This window comes from Poecilia latipinna, unplaced genomic scaffold (genome assembly GCF_001443285.1).
Source record: "Poecilia latipinna isolate Pla-1442-1.1 unplaced genomic scaffold, P_latipinna-1.0 Scaffold545, whole genome shotgun sequence".
NCBI lineage: Eukaryota > Metazoa > Chordata > Actinopteri > Cyprinodontiformes > Poeciliidae > Poecilia > Poecilia latipinna.
The window spans coordinates 275,328-292,494 of NW_015113161.1; the positions used below are offsets into that span (position 1 = coordinate 275,328).

General features: G+C 40.8%; 3 protein-coding genes across 3 annotated transcripts; 1 reads left to right on the forward strand and 2 right to left on the reverse strand.

Moving 5' to 3' along the window:
• Positions 1-56: 56 nt before the first annotated feature.
• Positions 57-4,321, forward strand: LOC106952906 (protein slowmo homolog 2). The gene is made up of 6 exons (XM_015041345.1): positions 57-196; positions 1,790-1,958; positions 2,051-2,140; positions 2,895-2,965; positions 3,132-3,234; positions 3,357-4,321. Exons 1-6 carry the CDS (start codon positions 165-167, stop codon positions 3,471-3,473), a joined length of 582 nt encoding a protein of 193 aa, XP_014896831.1. The 5' UTR covers positions 57-164; the 3' UTR covers positions 3,474-4,321.
• A 1,490-nt stretch (positions 4,322-5,811) lies between these two features.
• Positions 5,812-10,745, reverse strand: bpifcl (BPI fold containing family C, like). Its single transcript, XM_015041346.1, has 16 exons — positions 10,594-10,745; positions 10,338-10,494; positions 9,876-9,987; positions 9,603-9,731; positions 8,284-8,439; positions 8,114-8,177; positions 7,943-8,003; positions 7,753-7,844; positions 7,471-7,647; positions 7,307-7,366; positions 7,025-7,192; positions 6,750-6,817; positions 6,621-6,663; positions 6,491-6,551; positions 6,257-6,333; positions 5,812-6,170 (listed from the first exon to the last, which is right to left on the reverse strand). The coding sequence occupies exons 2-16, from the start codon at positions 10,435-10,437 to the stop codon at positions 6,093-6,095; spliced, it is 1,446 nt and encodes a 481-aa protein (XP_014896832.1). The 5' UTR covers positions 10,438-10,494; positions 10,594-10,745; the 3' UTR covers positions 5,812-6,092.
• A 490-nt stretch (positions 10,746-11,235) lies between these two features.
• On the reverse strand, positions 11,236-16,759 carry LOC106952908 (vesicular inhibitory amino acid transporter-like). Its single transcript, XM_015041347.1, has 2 exons — positions 15,908-16,759; positions 11,236-14,215 (listed from the first exon to the last, which is right to left on the reverse strand). Exons 1-2 carry the CDS (start codon positions 16,289-16,291, stop codon positions 13,028-13,030), a joined length of 1,572 nt encoding a protein of 523 aa, XP_014896833.1. The 5' UTR covers positions 16,292-16,759; the 3' UTR covers positions 11,236-13,027.
• Positions 16,760-17,167: the final 408 nt, after the last annotated feature.

Sequence of the window (17,167 nt, forward strand, 5' to 3'; positions counted from 1 at the left end):
CTGGATAACGCTGTGAAGTATGCAGTTCTACCACTAGGGGGCAGTAACGCTGTTCAGCTACAAACACCCAAAGCAGGGCTGTAGTCGGTTGTCGTCCTTCCCCCTCACGGTCACGCTGTCTCTAGTCACCGGCTCCCGAGCTTCTGACGGAAAAGCCTGTAAAAATGAAGATCTGGGCGTCAGAGCACATTTTCAAGTAAGTACCTTTCTTCATGCCAAGATATTTGACCAGCCGTACGGGTTGCAGAGCTATGGTTTTGTCTATTGTGTAGCCAATTTGAGTTGTTCCTTCTTTTTAACCGCTACCGTTGTTAGCTTCTTCAGCTAAGGTTGTGGAGAAGTTAGGTAACTCGAATGAAAGCGGTTTAAAGTGTCTTGCCAGTCGTTTATCAGACATGTATGTTGCCGCTTATAATAGCTAGCATGAGATACTTTAGGCATTTTAGCTTATGAAGTCTTTATTGAGTAGGAGTAAACCGATAGTTAGCCGAGTTAACACACCGACAGCTTTAGTTTTCTATTCTAAGCTCTTTTTTTTCCTAGTTTTTGTTAAGTTTCGTCACATTGTTTAAAATTAACTGATGTTTTCGTGTGTTTTTCTTGAATTCGGGTGGTTTTCTCATATCGTTTTTTAGTTTTTTTTATTTTTTATTTTTTATCGCGGGTTCAGATCTGCCTCCACGGCGACCAGTTTAACGTTATGTATAGCATTCTCACTGTTACATAACTGTCGGCGTGATGCAGTGTTGGAGCAGAGGCGCATCCATCAAATAAGCAAGGATTAAATTACACTCTGATCCTATCAGGAGGCTGAACTGAATTAGATGCAGAACAATAGTCTGGTTTGTGTTATTTTCCATTTCTAGAAGTTTCTGGGGGAGCTGCTACGTAGTGATGCTGTGAGTCTGCGCAGTGCGCAGCAACGCCGCACTGCTGCCTGGAAACGGCCAGTCGGGCTGCAATTGATTCAGTTCTGTGTTCCTGTGACATAACAATCTTATAGTAGACACCGGTTTTCTTTTTTTTTTGTTTTTTTTTTTTTCAGAGCAAAGCAAAAATACTATTAGTGAATATTGATAGTTTTAAATGTGTGCTCTTATGTTATGCAGTAAATATAATGTCAAACTGAATTATTATTTGACCAATAGAAAATATCCAGATCAGTTCAGAAGAATATATAAAAAAAGAAAAACAGCAATGCAGAGAAGAAGAAAATAACACCCTGCAAGTTCTGAAGAAAACAGTGCAACATAAGCATGACACAAGCTACAATTGTTGATATTTAGATAAATTGTTTAAAATACATACACTTTGGGTCAGTTTGCACTCACACATTGCAAACTTTTTTCTTCCATTTTTCTTTTTACTCATGCACAATGCACAATTATCTTCCCCTCTATGTAATTTAATTCTGATCTCTGCTTGGATCCGTATTTTCTTAATGAAATAGGGCTGAGATGGTCAAGCTAGACAGGGAGTCAGTTTCCTGTCCTGTCTAACTGGACACACACAACCACTTTTTCTGACATCAGGTTGTCGAAAATTAAAAATGTTTGATTTTCAAAACAGTTTCAAAAATGGCCCCTTGCTGGTGTGAATTAATGCATAAATGCTGTTAAACAACCTCCCAAACTCAACTCCATTTTGTACCCATTTGTTTAATCGTGGTGTAAATGCTTTGCTTATTTTAAAATAGTTCAGAAAACTGGATAGAAGAAGACAACAACTCAAGTCTTTTTGTAGACGTTGAGCTGTAATAAACATAATCTCTTTCTTTTCATATTACCAGTCACCCATGGGAGACGGTGACCAAAGCAGCGATGCAGAAGTACCCCAACCCGATGAACCCCAGTGTGTTTGGTGTTGACGTTCTGGACAGAAATGTTGACTCAGATGGACGGCTACACAGCACCAGACTTCTCAGCACAGAGTGGGGGCTTCCCGCCATAGCCAAATCTGTATGTCTATTCATCTACGAGACACTTTTGACTTTAATCACGTTCCAAGTTCTTCCGTCTGCATCGGGCTTGACAGGTGGCTTTGCTTTCAGATCATTGGAGTAACGAGAACATGCACGTATGTTCAAGAGCATTCAGTCGTGGACCCTGAGCAGAAAACATTTGAGCTGCAGTCAACAAATGTAAGTAGAACTGATGTGAATGTGTGGAGTCCAAGTTAGAGGAACAAATTAATGTATTCAAGCTTGAGTCCAAAGTGGGTTTAGATCCCACTTTGGGAATCAATCAAAGGGCCTCAGTTTTTGTTGGCTGCTGGTCATTTAAACCCTTCACCAGTTTGCAGCCGTGTTCCCTTTCTTAATATTTACAGTATTTTAGTAATTTGTGTGTACTTTTTCTCTGAGTTGAGCATTTTGGTGCTTTATGAAATTTTATTTATTTATTTATTTATTTATTTATTTTTTTAGAAAATTGGAAAATAATAATAACGAAAGCCCTAATTAGTGCAGTTGTTCTACTGGAAGATGCTTGACATGTTGCTGTAAAAAACATTTTTTAGTTTTAAATTATAACATAATATCTTTTTGTTGCAAATGGTTGGTTATTTGAGTAGATTTAGGCATTCAGACAATATTCAAGTGATACAAAAAGTGTACTGCACAGGTCTGACATTTCTAATGTTGATCTGAAGTGACACATAGTTGAAGGTATTGACACTCCCAAAAGAGTCGGGTGCAAAACTGCAAAGGTAAAAAAAAAAAACGATCAAGGGGAATAAAGACCAGCATCTGTTTTGTTTTTAAGACTTTTGGAGGTAGGAGCAAACCATGTTAGAAAATGACTCTTTCTAGGCTCTCTCGGATGGAAATTTAATTGAGATTTGTTTCAACGTTTTGCTTTTTAAAACCATTAATTGTGTCTGTTTCATCTGCCTAGATCTCCTTCACTAACCTTGTATCTGTCGATGAGAAGTTGACATACAAGCCGCATCCAGAAGACCCTGGAAAGTAAGTGGCTTAGGTTTACTTGTGTACGCCGTAGCCAGAAGCAGTACATCTGCCCAAAATATGTTGTTTCTCACATCTTTGTCCTAATGTATATAATCTCTATAACACAACAAGGAGTGATGGTTGTGCTTTTTATAACCTGCATTGGTTTGCTTCGTGCTTTCAGAACGGTGTTGACTCAGGAGGCGCTGATCAGTGTAAAAGGCGTCAGTCTGAGCAGCTATCTAGAGGGACTCATGGCTAACACTATATCTGTTAACGCCAATAAGGTGAGTCTGTTTTTATTTGATCTTTTTAAACCAAACACCAAAACAAAGTTGTCTTGATGTTTCTTTTACGACAAGAGTCTCTGTTTCCTGTTGTTTGTGACTTGTGTGAACATCTGTTTCAGGGTCGGGAGGCGATGGAGTGGGTCATCAGACGGCTGAACACTGAGATCGAGGAGCTAGCAGCCACTGCTCGTGGCTCCATGCGCGTTCCAATGGCAGCCGCTGTCACCGAAAAATGACCTCTGCATTTCTTTTTAATGTATTTTCTGCTTACTCCAGCACCATTAACTGACAGACTGAAACATGCCCCCGTTTCCCCCCCCCTCTAATCTGCCAAAACAGCCTAAAACCGACCGTCCCGTCCTCTGGTCCCACACATGCTTGTCTGGATTTTTCCACGAGAACTTGGTCCGTTTTTCCTCAGCAAGTCTGCACCGACCGTCTCCACTCGTTTCTGAGGAGAATACCAGGGAACACTGAGGTGGTTTAGAAAAACAGGGTTGACTCAGACTGAGCTTGAAGCTCACAGGACTGTCGTTTTGTGACATGGAAGTGTTTTTAAAAATGATTCACACTGTGCCTACACATCCACCCGGCAACGCCAACTTTTCCGTCCCCCTCGTTTTTCTCCGGCTGTAACATTTCATTGTTATTTCAAAGCATTTTTAGACTGACTGACCACTTAATCCAGTTCTAAAAGCTGTCAGAGCAGACAGGCTGTAGGATCAACTGGAAGCTAAAAATCTCAGCAGCTGCTCATATTTTGAGGTTACATTTCTCTGTTTCCTGCTTTTTGTGCAACAGGGTGTGTTTAAATTGGACCTAGTCTTGTTGTGGTACTGAAGAGGTGGAGTCGGTGATAGAAAAGACAGGTTCTCAAGGTACTTGTAGAAATCTGACACTGCCGATGTGCTCTGATTGCAGCGGTCCAAAGCCAGCCATGAGCAGAAGGTGGCGCCGTAGAGTATTGTTCCTAAGAGAGGAGGAGCAGCTTTGAGCTTCTCAAAACGATTACAATGTGATGCAGGTGCTGGTTGATCAGCATAGTTGATTGGTCTCCTCTTTTTTGCAGTCTGTCTGATCTATTTAAAAACAAAAAAAAGATTCCCTTCCATTCTACAGTGAGGATATGCTGTATGGTTTACATGTTACAGTTTAAGAATGTTCATGTTTGAATGTTTAACTTATTTTCAGTATGTAAACTTTATAAGTGGAAGAAGGTCCCAGCAGGGTGCAAACGTAAAATGGAAGGAGTGGGTTCGGCGTTTTGCTGATTCTCCCTAATGTCAGCGGAGGATCTCTGCACTGCCAACATCAGTTACAAAGAACTTTACTAATTTAATACCAGCTTACGGTTGAACTTTGTCACATTATCCTCTCTGTATGCTTTGACCACTTCATCTTCCTGTTTGTAAATGTCAGTATTGTTTTTTGTTGCGTTGAATACTTGTTAAGACTGGTGAACTGCTCGTTGTGTATAACTTGAAGCGGGTGTTTTATTCAGTTTTGGTTCTAGCTGAATGGAGGAGACCCGTATAAACTAAGTGGATGTTTGGTCCGTCTACTCTAGCACTCTTCATGGACTTCCTTCTTCTCACTGTAAAATTTTCATTTGTGCAAATGGAACTTTGTTCAGACTAATGCTCTTACAGAATTCAGCTCTTACCTTCTGAAAGGTTGGTAACATCACCAGTCTACAGTCGGTCCGATCTCATTATCAATTCTGGGCTTTTTCACTCCAGCTACCAATTCAAAACATCTTTTTTTTTTTTTTAAGTAATATTTTACAGACTGTTTCCATCATGTTATCCTCTGAATACAGTGTCTTGTTTCATAAAAGTAGTGCTTTTTTTTTCTATGGGGAACATTTTAACATCGGCTGTAAATACTCATAGACTCATTTATATTTTCATGGTGCTACATTCCAAGAATGTAAATGTGTACCAGAAACAAGAGTGAGCACTGGATTGTTTCAAAATAAAAGAGATATCATTGTTTCATCAGTGCTGTGGAGTCTGCTTTCTGAATTGTCTCTGTACTATTTTAAATAGATGATTTGTAATGGTTTCTTTTTTTTTAGATTGTGAGATATTTTTCTTTTTTAAATTCATATTTAAATGGAGTTTTAAAAGAACTGAAAGAAATCCACTCGGTAATAAGTCATTTTTTTCTTCATAAAAAGCAGTCCTAAAAAGTGAAAAACGATTCTATGAGGGAAATACAGAAAAAAAAGATGCAAGTAGGTTTCTAATAGTTGCTATGGAGACATGTTCACCCAAATCCCACTTTTTGCAATGATTTTATAACAGGATTAATAAGATTTGGAGACTTTTTTTTCCCCCCATCTCCTTATCATCCTGCTCAAAATAATCTGATTCTTCCAGTCCAGCATATTGGCTAAAAGAATTGAGCTCTATGTCATATTTATACCTTGGGAAAATGGAACATAACATAAAATTTTTAATTACAGTATTTCAGCATTTATGAATGAAAAATGACTCGATGTAAATGGGTTTTGGATCAACTTTACCAAGAATGTGAAGGTTGCAGTGTTTGGATAAAGACCATGACACCATGTAGGAAGCTTGTCAATATTTATTATGAAACAAATACAAGCAGGATGCTTCCAGTTGCTGGTCAGTTGTCTCGCTCAGGACCAGATGAATGGTCATATGTTTTTTTTTTACATGTGTTAATTTTCTGTTCACGTGTTTGTACGCATTGGGTAGCAAGGTGTGGTAGATTCAGGTTTATATTCCAGTCAAAGGTGCATTTCTCTCGTGGAGAGAGATTCAAACCAGATCAGTTAAAGCAGTTCAGATTTGGAGTGTGAGCCAAGAACAAAAAAAAAAAATGTTTCACAGGTATGATGTTGACAAGTAGGAGCTTCTGTCTGTCTGCAGAATCTGCACATCTGAATAAATGCCTACAAACCCCTGTTTGGAAGACAGACAATGATCAGTCAGGCAAAAAGACATTTGTGTTAATCAAAGAACATGAATGTGTGGGATAAGTTGGTCACCTTCTGCATTTTCAGGACCGTATTGACCAGTTGTGCGTGTTTCATTCTTGGTAACATGATCCCTTCTCCCAGTTTTGCTGAAACAAAATATATTTTATGACACAAATGCTTAACAGCATCTGATCTAAATATTTAAAATATATTTATTTGCTGCTATTACATGTAAGACTTAATGAAGTCGAAATCAGTCATGAGATCATGAGCTGTGGGCAAAGTGATTTAACTAAAACTCACCGTTCAGTTTGCCTAAGACCACAACCATCCCGCTCTTTATTCCGTTTTCCAAAGCATCAGTCTGCAAACAGAAACATGGCATATTACACCACAACCCAAATCAAATGACCCACTTTTACTTGCCACTTACCTTAAAGTCTCCAATTTCACTTGAGCCCAGTGTCAAGGTAACACTAAAAGGGAGCAGTGTTGTTAACTTTGAGGGAAGCTAAAACTTTGGGTGTCAAATATTTCATTCTGATACATATTTAAGGCGTACTTATTCAACATCATGGAGCCCTTCAGCTTTCCATCGGCAATCATCATTTTACCGGTGAACCTTGAGTCCTTCAAAGGAAAAAAAAATATGGCATGATTAAATTATTGATTTCTTTTGAATTAGTCCAGCTGATTGGCATGCGAAATATCAGCAGACTGAAAGTAGAAATCAGTTCATATTTGGGTTACCAACACTATAATGTAAAATTAGAAGGCCAGGGTGCATAACATAATTCATTTGGTCATTCTCTTAGGTAAAACAGCACAGGTACTTACAATGTAGAGTGTGAACAGTGGGACCTGTGTACCATTGGATTCAGTGGCAGAGGCCTTTACACAGATGTGGACATCCAGGACACCAGAGCCGGGTTGGAAGGAAAACATTGGAGCATCTCTGGCATTCACTTGAAGATTCATCAGCAAACCCGGATACATCTTGGGAAGCTGGACAGAGAGAGAGAGAGGGGGGGGGAGGGGAAACGTTTCAGAATACTCAGTTTAAAGGAAGAAAACTTAATTGATACCCCTATGCGACTAAGTCGGAACAGATAAGCCTACCTGAGGGATGAAACCTCCCATTGCTGAGGTATTCAGGCGGAAAGGAATATATGGGGGTATCTGAAACCGTAAACCATGGAAGCATCGGCAAACCGAGAAATCCGCAAATACAAATTCACAATATTTCCCTCCTCTGCTCTCTCTCTCTTTGTGGCTGCACCTACCATGCTGTCATTGATGAAGGCTTGGAGCTGTCCTGCTGAGAAGTACCCAAATGAGGCAGAGTTCAGCGTGAACTCTGATAAGCCCACTGACAGCATATAACCTGCCAGCTCAGGCAAGACGAACTCCTGGGCCACAAATGGGGGCTCTGCGTGAGTTTCGATGCTGTGGAACTCTCCCTTCAAATGAGAAGATCACACAATCTGTCATAAAACATGAATACACGTTCATGATGCCACACAGAAGCAGTTCCTGAAGCTTGCGTCCTGGTTGCCATGGCTTACCTTAAACCCTAACTTCATATTCGAAGGTTCAATGTCAGGGTCGCCAGTGAGAGGGACGTCAAAGCTAAGAACTTCATTTACATCAAAGGAAACTGACACAATACATAGAAAGTATTGTTTTAATTCAATCAGTAGTCTTGAATCTTTCAATTAAATTTGAAGAGATTCTATTTAAAGGATGTTGCAGTACCGTTCATGGCCTGTAGATGGTGGTCTAAGTTCATGATGGTGTCCTCCACTTCAGGACAGATCTGAGTACAAAACAAGCCACAAAACAAGCTGGGATTTACAGTTTTAAGTGTGGTAAGATTAAGAAGTATAATATCAGTAATATGTTTGAATGGCTTGCTGAAATACATACTTTACTTTGTATTATTCCAATGATATGTCCTTTGAAATACTTGACAAATGGCTGGAAAATCCAACTGTGGACATAAAAGAAAACAGATTTGACACCCTGGCATTTAAGTAAGGTAGATAAATCCCTTTGTTTATTTTTTTTTTTTTTTTTTTTTTTTTTTTTCTCTGTACCTGGCTCCACCGTGGAACTGCATGGAAACATCTCCGACCGAAGCTGTACAGTTGACGCTGGTGACAGACAGATGCCCCCCAGCATTGCTCCCAAGCTTCACGGCAGAGGTCACGTCGATGTTAAATATAGCCATGTCGAATGATCCGCTGTCATGTCTGGAGATTTAAAAGATGAAGATCAGTGGTGCTGCTGCATACCTCACCAAGCTCTAGCCAAATACTAATGCTGTTTAGCAGGTTTTTATATAAAACAATAATCAACATATATTTGATTTTGAGCATGTGTATGTAAATAATGTACGTGTCTCTCCTGAGAAAAAGGATGATGCTTCAACATGTGGCTCAACATTGTTCAGGGTAATGTGCAGTGTTGTTTGTTTCACCAAGGTTTTACATGTGGGTCAAAAAAAAGTTGCATTCTGGTGTCATCTGAGCAGAGATCCTTCTTCCTCATTTGCTGTGTTCACTAATTGGATTGCAGGAAACTGCAAACATTGCTTTTTTTTAATGTCAGTCGTGTTTTTTTTTTTGTTTTTTTTTGAATGAGGGAAGAGATCTGTGACCAGATAGATCCATTTCCTCCTCAGGAGTCTCATAAGATCATCAGATTTTATTAAGGTGTGTGACACATGTTCACATGCAGGCCACACTTTTCAACTTTTGTTTTGTGAATTCGATAACTAGTGTACGTATTTTTTTTCTTCCTTTCACTTCTGTGAAAGGAATTTGTTTCATGTTAGTTTCCAATATAAAAGACATAGAAATTTGAAGCCAATGGGACAAAATGGGAAACATTTTAAGGGATGTGGATATTCTTGAAAGGCACTGAAATAATGTTAGTAAAATGTAGCTTAGTTTTACTTAATGCTCACAATAATGCGCTTCATTTTCTCAGTGCTATCATTCTGCTACTTGCGGCTATTCAGAATCTAAATCTTACCAAAACTGTGTTAAATGTTATTTTCTGTTCTAATTTTTTATGCTAAACTTGATGTGAAAGACAGAGGTAGAAACAGGAAGTAAAATAAATCACAAACTTCCTCATTATAGCAAAAAGAAAACTTAAAAAAAGATTTTCAAAATTGTTTTGAGATGCCACTGCGATAAAATAATTTCCTGGTAGAGTTGCAAAAGCAGTGAAGACTGTCTTCCTTTCAACAAATCTGGCTAACCAACTGGAAAAATTGATTTATTTGGAAGGTCAGGATGTCTTGAAAACTGTATCCTATGGAAGCACCAATGCAACGGGTCTTAGGGAAAGATGAGGCCATTCGTGTTTTAATCAAAGCGTTGAAGGTCAAAAAGGAATCAGAACTTACATCAAACCAAAGTGATTCCTCCACTCCCCGGCAAGAGCAAAACTGAGACCTGCTATTGATGTCGTCAAGCCGCTCTGCTGGACAAACTCTACGCTAGGCTCTGGAAGGTCGCACTTTTTTATAGTCACACTAAAACACAAGAGGAAAAAAAAAAAACAGGGGTGGAAATGTACGTTGAAGTCTGGGATATCTGCAGGTTATATGAATGAAACATGGCAAACCAGTAGACACACAAAGCTGTGAAAGCTTGTTACTGTGAAAACACAATCCTACCCTGATAGTGTGTAGTATACCCTTCCGATGTGGATGTTAACACTGCCACTGATGTCAGGAAAGGTTATTTTCTCCAACTTCTCTTGAATCCATCCGGTGCCCTCATGTTTTCCTGCAACAACGGCGCATGGATAGCAGAGCAGGACATATGCTGAACAAACTAAGCTGCTGCTCCATCCATCCATCCATCCATCCATCCATCCATCCATCCATCCATCCATCCATCCATCCATCCATCCATCCATCCATCCGTCCATCCATCCATCCATCTCATACCATTTTGAGTTGAAGGGTGTCATGTGACAAATTTAAAGAAATATTTGAATAATTATAAAAAGTTTTAGGCCTTATCCCGGAAAAGCAGCACATATCTTGTTATAAAGTCTATGATTGTGATATAGTCAATGATTAACAGCAATTACAAGCATTTGGGTGTTTTAAGAGCATCTCACGTCCCCTTACCGTACTGAAGCCCTTTGTTTGTCAGGATGACTTGCACTGCAGGGTTCTCTCCACACGCGCACGACAGGAGCACAAAAACTACTATCACACATGGAAGCATTTTTTTCTTCTTCTTCTTCTTCTTCTTCTTCTTCTTCTTCTTCTGTGCCTCCCGTACCTGTAAAACGACAAAAGAAAAATCAATTTGAACAACAGCTCAATCCTTTCCAGCATGTTTCAAAGCCTCTGAAAAGCAAAAGTGACATTGATAACATACCTGAAACGAGGCACAGATGGCGGATGAAGTTGGATTAAAAAGCTCTTGCAGAAGGATTTTGATCTGGACGAGAACTCAGCCTGTTCGTACTGTGGCTGCAGACAAGCGAAGACATGCGACTTGTACTTCTTGTACCGCGCTGATGAGAAGTGAAACTGGCTGACACCTGACAATAGCAGGGGGATAGTTGTCTATGATGGTATGAGGAACTGAAAGTCACAAGTTTAATTTTCCTGTGTTGCTTCTAAGCTAGCGGGTGTAGGTAATCTCATCAAAAAATACCTAAACTATTCAAGACTTAGGCATTAACTAACAAACGGGAAATAATATTTTTTTCCCATCGTTTGAACAATAGGTATGACCGGTAATTTGAAAGTGTTCTTTTATTATCCTTAAGATGAAAATAGTGGTTGTTGTTTGACTTTAAATGTCTGTGCTGTAAAGGGATGGGTGTGTGTACGTTTTGCTTATATGCAGTAGATTGGACTATCAAGAATTTATTGAACTAGAGCACACTTAAACAGTATTCTTTGAGTGCTAACACTACAAAAAAAAGAAAAAAAGAGGAAGCTTAATTAACCATTCAGAACGGAAGTTGAAAAGTGTCCTGTGGAAATGACTCTAAGCAATGAAACATTAGAGTCACCAGCAATAAAATATTTCATTTATTTACCTCTTAATTCAACAAATACTCTTAATCTCACACACCATGAGTAGTTCCAACAAATCACAATGAAGAACACGTTCAATAGGAACAGAATATTATCAGACACTCATCTTTTTTGTTTGTTTGTTTTGCAATATTACACAGTTAGGATCCACTTGCCTGCACTTGATTTCACTCCATCCAGAATGACACTTGAAAACACAGAGGAAACAAAGGAGGACTTCAGAATATTAAAAAAGAAGAAGAAACTACAAGTCCCAACAGAAATGTATTCATTCTGTTTAGACCACTACACAGAAGATATTCATGGTTTATAGAGCACCATCTGATCTGATGAGTGCCTGTTGTTTTCTCTGATTATTGATACCTATAGCAGCTCAAAAACCAACAATAACATATTGACTTGATTGTTTTTCCACATATTTCATTCCTCGAATACGAACACTGACACACTTACTGACATTTTTACTGAATCTTTGCATAAAGGTCGACACATGGACAGAGTCTTTAATGCCCTCTTCTTCTGGTGCGGAGCTTGTGTCCTCTCTGTCTGCTGAATGATACACTTTTTTTTTTTTTTTTTGGAATGAGTAAACTACTTTACACAACACCGATTAGGAATAACATTATGACCACCTGACTAATAGTGTGTTGGTCCTGATGTTTGCTGCCAAAACATCCCTGACTGTGGTGTCTGTAGGCCGTGGGGCTTCCACGACTTGGACTTGTTTGTCCATCACGTCACACAAATGCTGGACTGGATTTAGGTCTGCTGAATTCAGAGGCCAAGTCAACACCTCTGACTTGTTATGTTCCTCAAGCAATTTCTGAACCGGCTTTGCTTTGTAACATTTCCACAAACACCACGGCCATCAGAGAATAATGCATCCGTGAAAGGGTACGTGTCAAAGGAACGTTTATCTATAGCATCGCATTGTCTTTGCTTACTTGCCTTCTTTCATTATGTTAGACTTTTCTAACTGTGGTACAAGTACTACTGCTGGTAAAACAACAACAACAAAAAAAACAATAATTTTGTATTAACAATTGACACAGTAAAGACCAAGCGAGTTAAGTTAATGTAGAGCCAATAAGTCAAAAGGGTAGTCATAACAGACTGACCTTTGTTAAAATGGAAGTACATTGGAGGAAATGTCAATAAGCCTAAAGCAGAAGAGAATGAACTGAACACTGAAGTATAAGAATGGATTTCAATGACAACAAAATCGACTTAAATGTGTTGTAGCTTCAAATGAGAAAATCAGTGCATGTTCAAATGCTGGCATTGAAACATTTGGACCAGGCTGCAGCTAATCAGCACACACGGGTGTAGAATCTCCAATGACTGCAAATGCATAGAGGCAATTAGGGTGCAACTGACTGATAAGCTATTTGTTTTAATTTAGTGCCTGTGCTGCTCCATTTCTAACACAGCCCTGGGCAACCACCCATATAGATGACGTCAAATCTAACTCCAGCTGAAAGCTGGAAACACCTCACCATAATTTGGTCCACCTTCGAGGACAAAATGTTGTTTTGCTACAGAGCACATCCCACCCACCAACAGGAACGACGACGACGATGAGCTGGTCAGTGTTCTTCACCTTACTTCTCAGTGGTCATAATGTTGTGCCTAATCGGTGAATATAGTTCTTTATTGCACATTATCACAAAGGCAAAAAATAAAAAGATAATACATTTCACACAAATTATTCTCCTTTTAAAGTCCAGACGGTCAAAACCGTGTATTTTGCGAGCCTCCCACTCTCAGTCATGGATGTCGTACTTATAGGCCTCTATGAGCCCTTCAATGGAGTGGATGAAGCCTGATATGGCACATATGCCCCCAATAACAAAAATGGAGACATCAAAGAAGACATGGTGCCACAGAAGGTTTCTCCACTGGAGCTTTAGGTGGAAGAGGCTCGGTAGGAGGAAGCACAGGCCTGCACCCGTCAGGCTTCCAGTTAGACCCATCAGCAGGGCAAAATGCGGAACAAAGACGGCCATGAGCAGGGTAAAGACCACCAGGCCTACTCTTAAGCCAAGACCCCATGTTTTTAGCTGGCCGTTGGGGCCGTAGCAGTCAGGAAAGAGGGCTCTGCCGCCGTCCTGGAACAGTGATTTCTCCAGAACTTCTACGGCTGCAAAGAACGGCAGAGGGTAGGACAGGAGCGCCTTGGCGACAAGGAAGAGGTTCACCACAGCCCGGATGGTCGAGGGCAGGTTATCTGTGATGACCTCTTTGGTGGCGTCCGCCCAGGTCAGGTAGGCCACCAGGGCGAAGAGGCCCTTGAGGACGCAGGCTGCGATGTGGGTCCAGTCCATCATGCAGTGGAACTCGCTGGGCTTCTGCATGTTCCCCTCCAGGGAGGGCAGGAAGATCTGGGAGGTGTAGCTGAACACAATGATGCCGATGGAAATGGGGAACTTCTTCACGTCGATGTAGAACTTGACCTTCTCCCACGCCCACTCGCGCGCCCTGGACAGACAGTAGGCGACCACGAGGATGTTGATGACGAAGTGCGCCAGCGTGCACAGGAGGCTGAACTTGGAGACGGCCTTGAGGTTCTTCAGGAACGCGCAGGGCAGCAGCGCGGCCGTGGCCAGCACCGACCAGGCCTTCTGGGAGACGGGGAAGCTGGGGAAGCTGTTGTACATCAGGTTGCCGCTGACCACCACGTACAGGATGCACGTCATGACCAGCTCGATGATCTGGGCCACGTTCACCACGTGGCCGCCGAGTGCGGGGAAGCGGGGCGCGCAGCAGGCGTTGGCAATGTCCACGTACGAGTCTCTGACGCGCACCTTGATGCCGTCCTCGTTGTCCTCGTACAGGCACGCGATGAGGATTTTGCCCGTGTAGCAACACACCACTGCCGCGAAGATAATGAGGAAGAGGCCGAGGTATCCGCCGTGGAGGATGGCGTACGGCAGGCCGAGGACGAACATGCCCTGCGGACAGAGAAGCGCAGCTCAGTGATAATAAGCGAGGCCCCGCATCGCAGTGACAGGCCGATCAGCCCGGGGAGTCAGCTCCCGTCTTACATAATAACGATTTAAGACGTTCATCGAATGGGCTTTAGAATAATAATGTTTTTTTTTTCTTTTAAATGCAATCTGTTATTGTTAATGAACAATGCGTTTCCACATCCCATTTGGTCAGCGCCACGTCGAATCATTCAATCATTATATTTTTATTTATTTATTTATTTTTATTTCTTTGACTGTAATTGTAATTTGATGAAGACGCCGATAAGCGCACCTCGTGGCAATCGATGTCAACCAGGCCCTGCCTGGAGCTCCGCTGATAAAAAGATTTGAATAAATAAACCGCGAGAGCCGCTCACCGCAGTGGACTCACGCACAAAGCGCGAATGCAGCGTGAAATTGTTCTGCATTTAATTACGACCGAAATCTACCCCCCAGATTTTTTTTTTCTGCTTCAGTCCAACAAAAACAATGTATTTCAATCTTACATTTCCGACTGTCTGAGAATGTAAAAATGTCAAATCAAGGTGACTCCTTTAGTCCCGTGGCAGGCCTCATGCAGCTGCATGCAGAGACGATCCAAGTAGGTTTGGGGCCCTAATCAGATTTAGTGTTTTACTGAAGCTTAATGCTTTATGAATCTAACATAACCACGATTAAGGAAAGCATTTACCAGCCAGAATATAATAAACAACACTTTTATTGACCAAAAATATAACAGCGCTGGATGTTTCAGTGAATTTGATTCTGTACATTTCTATTTTGTTGTTGTTGTTAATTGTAAATGATCCGAAATAAATACTTGTCGCTGTAAATTTGTTACATAAACCTAAAAGGAGTGAAAGAAATCATTTATATAATTTCAGTCTTACAATAAGAAGATGTAAAAAAAAGACATTAAAATAAAGGACAACCTAGCTTTAAAACCATTACTGTACTGTTATTGAAAACTTTTTTTTTTTTGCTGTAACTAAATATGTTATTTGAAAGTACATAGTTGTATAACTTATTGCACATGTTTTTATTTTTTTAGTCATGTTTTCTTAATTTAATATGTTGGAACATCTTGTCTACCAATATACACTGTAAAAAAATACTGGTAAGTGGTAAGTTAATGTATGTACAGTTGTCTTCAATTTGTTTCTTTCACAGCATTGTATGTGAACTTTACATTTTAAATTGTTTTGCTTGAATTGAGTTGCAAGATATAGAGGCCGACTCATAGAACTTAAGATAACGTATATCTGTATTTTTAAAGTTTTTTCTTAATATGCCTTACCTTAATCCTGTTTTTTTTTAATACCATCCCAAAATATTTAATCGACAAATCCAAACATTATTTTTTTGCTGAAGTTGTAATTTTATATTTTGTTTTCTTCTAGGCATGCTGAAGACTAAACGCCTAAGTAATTTATTCAGAGAAAATGATGAAACTAACATTTAACATTCTGAATGCCAGGATTACCCCAGCTTCACTCAAAAAAAACGTTTTTAATTCTTCACCTGACCTGTGGGATGTTGCCCCTCTACTGCTGTAGTGGGAGCTGCCTGCTTCGCCTATTCCTTGGGCTGGTTGTGAGCACATGTAACCCCCCCTCACCCTTCTCTCCACCTCCTCTCCACCCCCGCCGACTCACACATGGGTGATAAAAGCACCTGAATGGCATTGGTGACGTTCCATCCAGCTTCCCATGACGTGATTTTGGGCTTGTCCTCCTCCAGGGAGCCGTCGCTCTTCAGGGTCGACTGCCTCAGACCGGTACCGTCCCTCTGGTAGCGGGTGTCCCCCTCCACGTCCCCTTCTCCCTCCATGTCACCCCCTTCCTCCTCGTCCCCACGGAGGACATCCATCTGCATCCCTTGCCTGTAGTCGTAGTCCAGGTCGTCGCACTCTGCAAAGCCCAGACCCTCTTCGTCCGTGGCGGCCTGGAAGCCCAGCCGGGCGAACACCCCGCTGACCTTGGCCTGGGATTTGTTGGACACCGTGTGGGCCGCATTGGTCAGTTTGTTGCTGATCTTGTGTCGGATTAGATGAGCCATGTTTTATTAATATTGTTATTATTACTTATCCAAGATCAATTTGTTCTTCACTTCAAGAAAATCTGACAGATTAGCCCCCCCCAAAAGAACATGCAGATCGATGTTTTCGCTCCTACATAAAAATCATGCCTGTTGGCCTTTGAATGTCGTCGCAGCTGATGTTCCTCCAAATCGTTAGAAAAATCCTCATCCGCTTTTCTTTGCTTGTCCATCCATGTTACTCCATCAGAAATCACCTTCCCTCATAAAGGAAGACAACAAAAGAAGAAGAAGAAGAAGAAACCAACACGCGTCCCGGATGCTCGTTAATTGTATCACTATTTTTTTATTTTTTTTTTCCAAAGAGTGTTTTCAGTTTAGAATCCAGCGTCTGATGCTGGAATCAGAAAGATGCTGGATTCTCAGCATCAGTACCAGAGAGAGAAAGAGGGAAGAGGGGTGGGGGGCGCGAGGAGCGTGCACGTGTCCGCAAAGAGTGCCACAGCCCTCGCGCTCCCGACTCGCGCGGGTGGCAGAGAGAGAGAGAGAGAGAGACGTTTATTCCCTGGGTGAGAGTTTAACGACAGAGTGATCACGACCTACAAAATAAATAAATAAATGAATAATATATTTATATATGTGTGTAAAAAAAAGAAAAAGATCCGGCCTGTTGGAGGCAGAGCTTCAGAATTCCCTCTGAAATGATGCATGAATAAAAAGAAAACACCCCAAACACCTGCTACCACAATGTGATCTGGCGGAATGGCAAAGACACCTGCCACCAAAAAACAGCAGGTGACGTCTTTCTAAAAATGTAATTAGGCAAAAAAAAAAAAAAAAAAAAAAAAACTTTAAAAAATCCCAAAAAATTTTTTTGGGAGGGGACCCGAAAAAAAA